The sequence below is a fragment of the Ceratotherium simum genome, chromosome 6 (genome assembly GCF_057802395.1).
Source record: "Ceratotherium simum simum isolate JZ-2026a chromosome 6, ASM5780239v1, whole genome shotgun sequence".
Classification (NCBI taxonomy): domain Eukaryota; kingdom Metazoa; phylum Chordata; class Mammalia; order Perissodactyla; family Rhinocerotidae; genus Ceratotherium; species Ceratotherium simum.
Genome location: NC_141905.1, coordinates 33,126,784 through 33,137,210, shown reverse-complemented (window position 1 = coordinate 33,137,210; position 10,427 = coordinate 33,126,784). Strand labels below are relative to the sequence as shown.

Sequence of the window (10,427 nt, the reverse complement as noted above, 5' to 3'; positions counted from 1 at the left end):
GCTGGCTATTCGTTAAAATTACTACTGAATTAAGATGGGTGAGTTACAAACACGACTGCGCTTACAAACATCTGTGTGGAGGCTAAACATTTTCAAGTTTAGGCAACTCAGTAATTACGGTCCTTATAATTTAGTGAACTCAGTATCTGCCTACTTTTCTACTCTACAAAGCTCAAGATATTTTTCAAAAAGCAAATGGCAATTTGAAAAATCTTCAGTGGTATTTTAATTTTCTACCATCAATCTCCTTGCTGTTTATGCTACCGTATGTCAGAGAGGAAAATATCAGACTTACCCAAATTAAGCCTTGTACTGTTGTGCTCCCAGATAAGATGCGAGATCCTTGTTAAAATATTTGTTCAACTGAATTCCATCTGTATTAATCCAAAGTGGCTGCTATTTCACAGATCGGCTTCATAGCATACAGAGGTTACTAAAGAAAAAAAAAGCATCTGACACATACATCTACATGTTTTTGATGTGAACAATCACTACCCTCAAGGAATGGATGCACAAGGAAACAGTCTGATATCAAGTATATGCAAGAATTTTTGTAGGGAAGAATGCTACTTTGAGAAAAATTACCTTAGGTGAGAATATTGTTTTAGACTATAGAAAGACACCTATGGCTCAGCAGTAGAAGTTTTTAAGTTAAAACTACTGAAAAACACAGGTCTACAATCCCTTTTCCAAAATCTTTGGGATCCTTTGCATTTTGGAATTATGAATGTTAAAGAATTTGCAAAGCACATCTATTATGTAGCACCCCACAGAGGTCTGAAGCAGCACCTAGATCAAACACAGTAAGTAAACACATTAACATTGCCACAGTAAAATGTACAAAATAGTCGCACATTTAGTCCTGTTTAATACCATAAATAGCCTCAACAATTCAGATCAGGTTTTGCTGCAAAATGAGATAAGCCAGTTTTTTTCAGAGTGATTTTGGATTTTGGAATTACAGATAAGAGACTTGAGGACCTTTATAAAACAGACAAATTTGTATGGGAATGGGAACCATCAAACCAAAATTTAAGAGACCTTCCCTGAGACATTCCTCTTTGAAGAATTTTGAATCTTATGAGAACCACTGAAAATTTAAATATTAAACCAATAAATCTTTATTATTTAAACAGTTTTCACGGCATTTTTTATAAATTTAAAAAATAAATATTTGCACTATAGCAGAAAGTCACATGTGTTGCATCAACTCACTGTTACAATTTAATGACAGGAGATAACTAAGCAACAGCACCATAAAACTGTTAAGATTTGTTTCTTAAAATTCAAGGAAATAGTTCTAAAGCACTGAAAATTCTGAGTAAATACCAATCTGCAGCATCAAGAATTTTGAAAGCTATAACCCAGTGATTGCTTCTCCGAGTAGCCAATGTTTCTATTCCTGGCAACTGTAGGACAAAGTTCTTCCACTACTAAATATTAAGCTTTCTGATAACCTCCCATTTATCAGTAGCATCTCAAGATTCACAAAACAAAAGAACTACAAGTTATTTAAATAACTCATCTGTAATTTAGATTTGCACAAGGACATTTATTCTAGCAAAAGAAGCAAAGATTATGTTTTCACCATGCTAATTTTTTGCTTTTATAGTTTCTCAAAATAAGATTTAAATCATAATTTTTAACCCTTAAAAGTCAGTTCAGTTCAATTACAACCATAGAAACTGTACTGGTATCGGAACATAACTATTTTATTACAAAACTTAACATTATTTACAAAATGAAAAAATAATCGAATGACTACTGCAGGCCAAAGTTAAAGGTTTTTCACCCACTGATTGAAGAAAAATTAAGCAACACTTCCATGCACTCACACAGCAGATCATTTATGAAATATGCAAACTCCTAAAATTCATGTTAGTAAAACTTCAATGTATTCACAATACTTGTATGTTTATTGGAAGATGGCAAAAAAAATCCATGGTTCTGTACAATAATTTTAATATTAACACAGTTTGTTCATTTTCCTTTAATATATTTTGGCTTTCATGAATACTCATAGCATTGAACATTTTGCAACTAAGAATTATAATAGTACCTCTGTCACCTTGCTGAATTCATCACCACAAGAAAAACACAAATTAGTTTAATGCTTTTGCAGTAAACTGAATAGTTATTAATTCCAAAGTTATATTAAACTGAAGCCTTCATTGTGATCAATAGCTTGGATCAGTTTAGAGCGTAGAGTTTCTTTTTCTGTATATTTTGGAAGATCCAGAAGATTAAAACAGGTATGTGAAACTGGGAGATATTCCTCACCACCTCCTGTGGACTGGATGACTAGTTTTAGACTCTTCATACCAAGAATAGGAATGCGATCACTACCTGTCAAAAATACTGCCAAGAAAAAAATCACTCAGCCAACCACTTTTATCAAAACAACAATATAGAGTATCAAGTTATTTAGTACAGTCACTATAGCAAAGGTTTACATTAACATTTGCTCTAATATGGAAGGCTATCTCCAGAATTTGTGGAAGCACTATTTTTGAGACACACACTAATTATACATCCACACAATATTTTTTCTTTAAAAGTGTAATCTTAATATTAGCACACAGGAGATAACCAATGTTTGATGAATGACTCACTATTGTCCCTGACAAAAACATTTGGGGAGCCCTTCTTTTGGGAATAGCTGTTTAGAACTAGTTTATAAATCAAATACAAAATGCAGTTTGGGTTATGATTCTTTTTTCTGTTTCTTTTGTTTTTAAACAAATTTATAATGGGCAGCCAAAACTCAAATCACTTAAGAATTACTTGTTATCTTTATGATATTTAACCAAGATTCTCATTTCAATTATCAAAGAGAGACTGACAGGGCCGGCCCCGTGGCTTAGCGGTTAAGTGCACACGCTCTGCTACTGGTGGCCCGGGTTCGGATCCCAGGTGCGCACCGACACACTGCTTCTCTGGCCATGCTAAGGCCGCGTCCCACATACAGCAACTAGAAGGATGTGCAACTATGACATACAACTATCTATTGGGGCTTTGGGGGCGGTGGGGAAAGGAGGAGGATTGGCAATAGATGTTAGCTCAGAGCCAGTCTTCCTCAGCAAAAAAAAAAAAAAAAAAAAAGGAGGATTAGCACAGATGTTAGCTCAGGGCTGATCTTCCTCACAAAAAAAAAAAAAAGAGAGAGAGAGACTGACAAAAATATTCCTGGCAAATAGCAAAAGTATCAAAGACAATGCCATTGATTTAGATACATAAATTCTGACAACTTTATTCAAAAAATAAGTAAAATTTCAGGGCCAGCCCAGTGGCGCAGAGGTTAAGTGCGCGCACTCCGCTTCAGCGGCCTGAGGGTTCGCAGGTCCAGATCCCAGGCGCGCACCTGACACACCACTTGTCAAGCCATGCTGTGGCAGCGTCCCACATCAAGTAGAGGAAAATGGGCATAGATGTTAGCCCAGGGCCAATCTTCCTCAGCAAAAAGAGGAGGATTGGCATCGGATGTTAGCTCAGGGCTGATCTTCCTCACACACACAAAAAATACTAAAAAAATAAGTAAAATTTCAATTAGACTACAGATTTTAACAGATGAAAGACATACAGAGCTTAGGTTATAAAAAAGAGAACTAAGTCCTGGAAAAGCTAAGTTCTACTTTCTACAGAAATTCCCAAAGTTTTGGTGCCAAAGCAAAGAGAAAAAGAAAATGAAGACTGAACACAGAAAAGAGCTATACTCCAGAGATCTTTTTAGAAATTCTAAAAGGAATTACAACCCTAGTTTATTGTAATCAGTATTATAGAGTGTTTTCATTTGAAAACACCAATTCTATTTTGGAGGCAAATGGAATTTAGCTTGCAAAATAAGAAAGCACCATGTAATAAAGAATGCAGATTTTAAAAATTGTTCTAATTGAAAATTAAAAACAAGACCATGGAATACTATAAGAAAAAAACCTTATCCACAAAAGTGAATCAATCTCCCTTGAGAATAAGTTTAATAATTAGATTCCATTCTCATAAAACATAGAACCAGTTAGAAATACTTACACAGAAATTGTTTTTTCTTTTCCAACGGTAATTCGTGAAATACTTCCCAAAAAATTTTTATCGTAGGATGTTCTGCCCAATACTCCCCTTTGTATTCTGTATTCTAAAAACAACATAACCCTTTATTAATATCAAGGAATATTAGTTTTGTCTTGAATGTGACGAACTGGCTTCCTTATTAGCACATAAAAGTAACACTGTCCAGGAGTTTGAAATTCATGCGATTCAGTTGATTACCTACATCCTGGGCATTTTACAATTTGAAACTATTAGTTCCAGGGGAAACAAAAGAAAATATGTACAAATCAGCAGAAATGTCTCCCCACCACTCCAAAGAACATGATAGGACTGTAATATCATCTTCAAAAGTAAATATCTAAAGGATAAACCACAATTACTAATATGTTAATGGATTATTAAAGTTCAACATTGAATTAATCATCTGTGATAATTATAAAATTTTCTTTTCCTAAATTCATGAACAGAAGTCAAATTAATTATTTTACATTCTATCTTTCTTTTAAAAAAATGTACTAAAAGCAACACTAATCATTTTCTCTGGTAGTCAGTTTCCAAGATGGCCCCCAACGATATCTGCCTCCTGCTATTCCTGCCCTTGTTGTAGTCCCCTGCCACAATGAATAGGCCTGACCTCTATAATCATCAGAATATTGCAGATATGAGAAATACATGACTTGTGAGTCTAGATCATAAAAAACTCCATAGCTTCAGCCTCTTTTTGATTACTCACTCTGCGGGGAACCAGTTGCCTCTTCATGAGGGCACTCAAACAGCCCTATGGAGAGGTCCTCTTGGTGAAATACTGAGGCCTTTGGCCATGTGAGTGAGCCATCTTGGACGAGAAACTCTATCCTTAAGCAAGCTTTCAGATGACTAAAGCACCAGTCAATATTTTGATTGCAACCTCATGAGCGACTCCTGAGCTAAAATCACCCAGCGAAGCCACTCCTAAACTCATGACCAACAGAAACTGTGTGAGACAATAAATGTTCACTGTTATTTTGGAGCCACTAAGTTTTGGGGTAATTTGTAGCAATAGAAATAATATACTTTCCCTTTAAAAAATATTAGTACTGAGAGAAGAGCCGGGTAGGGAGGAAGGAGGGAATAACTCCACACCATGAGGTGTTCCTTAAAATCCAGCCACACAGCTGGCCTTAAATTTTAGTTAAGACAGCAAGAACTTTCCAGCATCAGGGCCTTTGGACACACTGTTCCTTCAGCCTAGACCACTCAGACACATACTCCTTCTTTCTTTGTTCATCAGGCTAACTTCTATTTATCCTTTAGGGCTCAGATTCAATGTCACCTAATTCATTCACTGATTTATTCAACAAACATATAATCAGTTTCAGTCAAAGTCTGGGGCCCTGGGGAAACTGCAGTGAACAGTCTTTACCTACTTTATGGAGATTACCACCTAGTGAGAAGCTTTCCCAGATTTGTGTAGCCTAGGTTAGGTTCCTCCTTACATACCATTCATTAAACTCTCTTCCTTAGTATTCATCACAGTGCAATTATTTAATGTCTAGCTTCCTTATCAGAGGGCAAAGACCATGTCTTAATTTTATTTACTGCTGGCTCCCTAATCTCTTGCATGGTTATCAGGCACCCAGTAGGGGCTCAATAAACACTTGCTAATGGGCTTCTTGAATTTTGGGCTCTCTCTATTTGTAGCCATGATTATCTCAACGAGTGAACTCTGAAATCTACAAAATATTTGCTATTAATTTGCAAACAGGTTTGGAGAAAATGGGTTGAATTCTAGCAATCTGTTAATGTATTAACTTGTTTGAATTAGTCTGTGAGCATGTTAGTGGGGAAGGAAAGGAGGATGGCTAAAGGTTTTTTTTCCTTTTTTTTTTTAAACCTCTAGATGGTTCTAGGGAAATGCGTTCACAGTCCTGATGAAGAAAGAGCACTTAAAGTCACAAATCATAATCACTAAAATTATAATGAATCAGATACAAAATGCAAGAAATCAAAGTACATTAAGTATAAGTACACTAAAACATACTAAAAAAAGGTCCTGTCTTACTGAATGAGTGCTTCTATCAATTATATTTTCAGGCAAGGTTTTAAGTACTTACTGAGCGCTCTCCTAGGCTTTGGGAATACAGCAGTGAACAAAGAGACAAAAATCTTGCCTTCATGGTGCTTACATTGTAGTGAGGGGAAAGGAGCAACAGAAAGTAAAGACAATTAAGTAAAATTTTTTAAGTCAAAGTTAAAGAAGAAAAATAAAGCAGGGAAGGGAGACACCGTGTGTGTGTGTGCGTGCGCATATACGCACATGCTCAATTTTAGACAACTTATCCAGTGAAGGTCTTTGAGAAGGTATAAAGACATGAAATGAGAGCAAGAACCATTTGGAATTATCAAGGTGAAGAGAATTCCAGGCACAGGGAACAGCAAATAGAAAGGCCTCAAGACTAGAGTGTTCCTGAAGGGTTTTAGGCTCAGCAAAGAGGCCAATAAGGCTGAAGGAAAGTAAGTGAAAGGAAGAATGATAGGAGATCAAGCAAGAAGGATAAATTGTATAAGATCTAAAGTGTGATGAGAGGCCATTATATCATTTCCATTTTAGGGTGATTGGTGGTCGGGTCCATTTCCACTGGGATCTCCTTAAAGTCAGTACAGCTTTCTTCTCTTCAGCAGATCACTTTACCCCAAAAAATAAATCTTCAATCTCCTTCCTGGAAGATTTAAGCCTGGCTACTAGCTTTCTGAGTGCCATCCTCAGTTCTACCTGGTTTCTCAGATTCTAAAACCTCTCTCCAGAGTTGTCTTTTGCTGGGTATGAGGGGACATGAAGGGTCTAATGATTCCTTAAATTAGCTTTCAAGTAATTCTATTGCTTTCAGCCCAACCCTGCATCCCTGCCATTACAGTAACACAGTGTACCAATTCCAAGCCTTGCAGAAATTCCAGGGTGTGAAATGGGTTGCCTACTGACAACCCTGTCCCTCCTGGAGGCTCAGAATTCAATTTTCTTTGCTCTAAGTCACTCATCAACTCATCTACTTATTTTCCATCTTCCAAAACTATTTTTTCTCTTGTTCACTGTATTTTTCTATTTTTTTGATCTCTCTATTCCTATTTTTACTCCTTTATTGTTGTTCTAGTGAGATTTTGGGAGGGAGCAGAGATAAATGTGTGTTTATTCCACTATGCTTAACCAGAAGTCCTAATTATTTTTTTAATTTAATAATTTTATTTCCTAAATTATTACACAGTAAAATTGGCTTTTTCTGGTGTGTGTACAGTTCTATGAGTTTTAAACACATGTACAGATGCGTGTAACCATCACCACAATCAGGATACTGAACAGGTCCATCACCCCAAAGAATTCTTTTGTGCTACTCCTCTGCAGTCACAATTTCTCCATCCCCAGCCCCTGTTCATCATAGTTTTGTCTTTTCAAGAATGTCATATGAATGGAATCATATGTTATGTAATCCTTTGAGACTGGCTTCTTTCACTCAGCATAAGGACTCTGAGAGTCATCCCAGTTGTTGCATGTATCAACAGTGCATTTCTTTTTATTGCTCAGTAGTATTTTACCATATGGATGTACCATAGTTGGTTTATCCATTCACCCACTGAAGGAAATCTGGGTTATTTCCAGTTTTCGACTTGTTTGCAGATTTTTAAAAACATAATTTAAAAAAAATTTGTGGTGAAATACACATAAGATGAAGTTTACCATCTTAACCCTTTTTAAGTGTACACTTTGGTGGCATTAAGTACATTCACATTGTTGTGCAACCATCAGCACAATCTACCTCCAGAACTCTTTTCATCTTGCAAAACTGAAACTCTGTACCCATTAAACAATAACTCCCTATTCCCCCTTTGTTTACAGATTTTTGTGTGAACATAACTTAATACTTAGGACTGGAACTGCTAGGTGTAGCAAGTGTATGTTTAACTTTATAAGAAAATGCCAAACTGTTTCCAAAGTGGCTATACCATTTGTATTCCCATCAGCAATGTATGAGAGTTCCCAATGCTTTGTATCCTTGTTAGACTTAGTATTGTTTTTTTTATGCTAGCTAATTTAATAGGGGGATGGTATCAAACTATTTAATGTAAAAATTTTAGCAGAGGTTGCTAGATTACATAGATGGAAAAACTTATAGGTGAACCCTGCATATTATCCTTCTCAAAGCTGATCTAACCTAGTACTTTTTATTAAATGTTTATCTGAAGAAATATCTGAGAATTACTTGTATAGAAAAGAAAAAAATTGTTTAAAAAATTTCCAGTCTTCTCCCTAAAGTTCCCTTTACTGGTTAAGGCACCAGCAATGAAAATCATGAGTATTATTTATTCTCTGCTAAAAAATTTAACATTGAGACTAATCAGAAAAAAAGGAAATAAAGATCTTAAGCATTGTGAGTGCTTTTCGTAATGGTTTTCCTAGGCTTAAGGCAGAATGAAAACCCATTGAGTTTTAGGTGGGGTTTCTATCCAGCCTGTCATAGATGACATTTTTCTGTATGAAAACCACCAATACCACAAATACAAAAATGCTATCTAATCCATACACAATCAAACTTCATTCATTGTGGAGCAAGAAGGGTATAGTGTTTTCCTATTAAAATGACAGTAATAAATAGTGTAAAATGGAAAACAATAAATGAGAGGGCAATATTTCCATCAATAAGCCATATTTTCCTTTTGCCTTTCCATTTAAACAATATCACAGGGCCGGCCCCATGGCTTAGCGGTTAAGTGCATGCACTCCGCTGCTGGCGGCCCGGGTTCGGATCCCGGGCGCGCACCGACGCACCACTTCTCCGGCCATGCTAAGGCCACGTCCCACATACAGCAACTAGAAGGATGTGCAGCTATGACATACAACTATCTACTGGGGCTTTGGTGGAAAAATAAATAAATAAATAAAATTATAAACAATATCATAGATTTGTTTTCCCCTACCTTTTCCAGTTCCTTCCAATCATAATTTGTATTCCCAATAACCATTGCTTGTAGTTCATTAGGCTGGAAGAGCTGAAGGACTTTTCCTCCACAGACCTTATGAAAGCCAGCATGAAAAGCATCAAATAAGGAAGCCACTGATTTATTGAATATGTAATCCACATAAGCATCAACAAACTCCTGCCTAGAAATGAAAAAGCACACATGCACAGAATATAAAAATCATTTTTCATGGAGCATATATATTGTAGTGTTATTAAAACTTTGTACTTTTTGTACTTGTTAAAACTTCTGGGGCCCGGCCCAGTGGCATAGTGGTTAAGTTCACACGCTCGGCTTCAGTGGCTCAGGGTTCGCAGGTTCGGATCCCGGGTGTGGACCTCACACCACTTATCAAGCCATGCTGTGGCGGCGTCCCATATAAAGTAGAGGAAGATGTGCAGGGATGTTTGCCCAGGGCCAATCTTCGTCAGCAACAAGAGGAGGACTGGCAACAGAGGTAAGCTCAGGGCTAATTTTCCTAAAAAATTCTGGGTTTTTTTTTTTTTTTTTTTTGGCGAGGAAGATTGGCCCTGGGCTAACATCCGTGCCCATCTTCCACTACTTTATATTGGACGCTAACACAGCATGGCTTGGCTTGATAAGTGGTGAGTAGGTCCGCGCCCGGGGTCCGAACCTGTGAACCCCGGGCCGCCAAAGCAGAGCGTGCAAACTTAACCACTACACCACTAGGCCAACCCCAAAACTTCTGTACTTTTTGCTATTTATCTACAAAACTAAGAAAGTATGAGTAGGGTTCAAAGGGGACAAAGTCCTTATGGAGAGTTTATGCAGACTCTTTATGGAGAAGTTTATTATTTTTTCTATACAAAAATCTGATATATCTATGAGGCATGTAGGCAATCTATCATTCACAGCCATTCTTAGGCTATCCCTAAGTGAAATGTCATTTCCTAATGGGAAAAATGATGATGCAAATGGCTATCAAAAAAATTATTCACAAATTATTGAGAAGTTATATGCAACACTCCACATGCATCCCTAAAAAGAGTGATCTGTTAAAAATATTAGGTGATGGGGGCCGGCCCCGTGGCTTAGCGGTTACGTGTACGCGCTCCGCTACTGGCAGCCCGGGTTTGGATCCCGGGCGCGCACCAACACACCGCTTCTCCGGCCATGCTGAGGCCACGTCCCACATACAGCAACTAGAAGGATGTGCAACTATGACATACAACTACCTACTGGGGCTTTGGGGGGGGGCAAAAAAGGAGGATTGGCAATAGATGTTAGCTCAGGGCCGGTCTTCCTCAGCAAAAAGAGGAGGATTGGCATGGATGTTACCTCAGGGCTGATCTTCCTCACACACCAAAAAAAAAACAATTAGGTGATGAAAAAATGAGAGTTTTGAGATTCAGACTATTTGATAGACTACAGTC

At 37.2% G+C, this 10,427-nt stretch overlaps 1 protein-coding gene across 7 annotated transcripts in view; it reads right to left on the bottom strand.

Moving 5' to 3' along the window:
- Positions 1 to 1,691: 1,691 nt before the first annotated feature.
- The window catches only part of HERC4 (HECT and RLD domain containing E3 ubiquitin protein ligase 4), a 151,867-nt gene continuing 143,131 nt past the window's right edge, over positions 1,692 to 10,427 (bottom strand). For all 7 annotated transcript variants that reach the window (XM_087432136.1, XM_087432138.1, XM_087432139.1 and 4 more), the window contains 3 exons: positions 8,992 to 9,175; positions 4,027 to 4,129; positions 1,692 to 2,358 (listed from right to left, as the gene is read on the bottom strand). In XM_087432136.1, the coding sequence (XP_087288262.1) occupies positions 2,150 to 2,358; positions 4,027 to 4,129; positions 8,992 to 9,175 (496 nt within the window). In that variant the 3' untranslated portion in view covers positions 1,692 to 2,149. The remainder of the gene's footprint in view (positions 2,359 to 4,026; positions 4,130 to 8,991; positions 9,176 to 10,427) is intronic.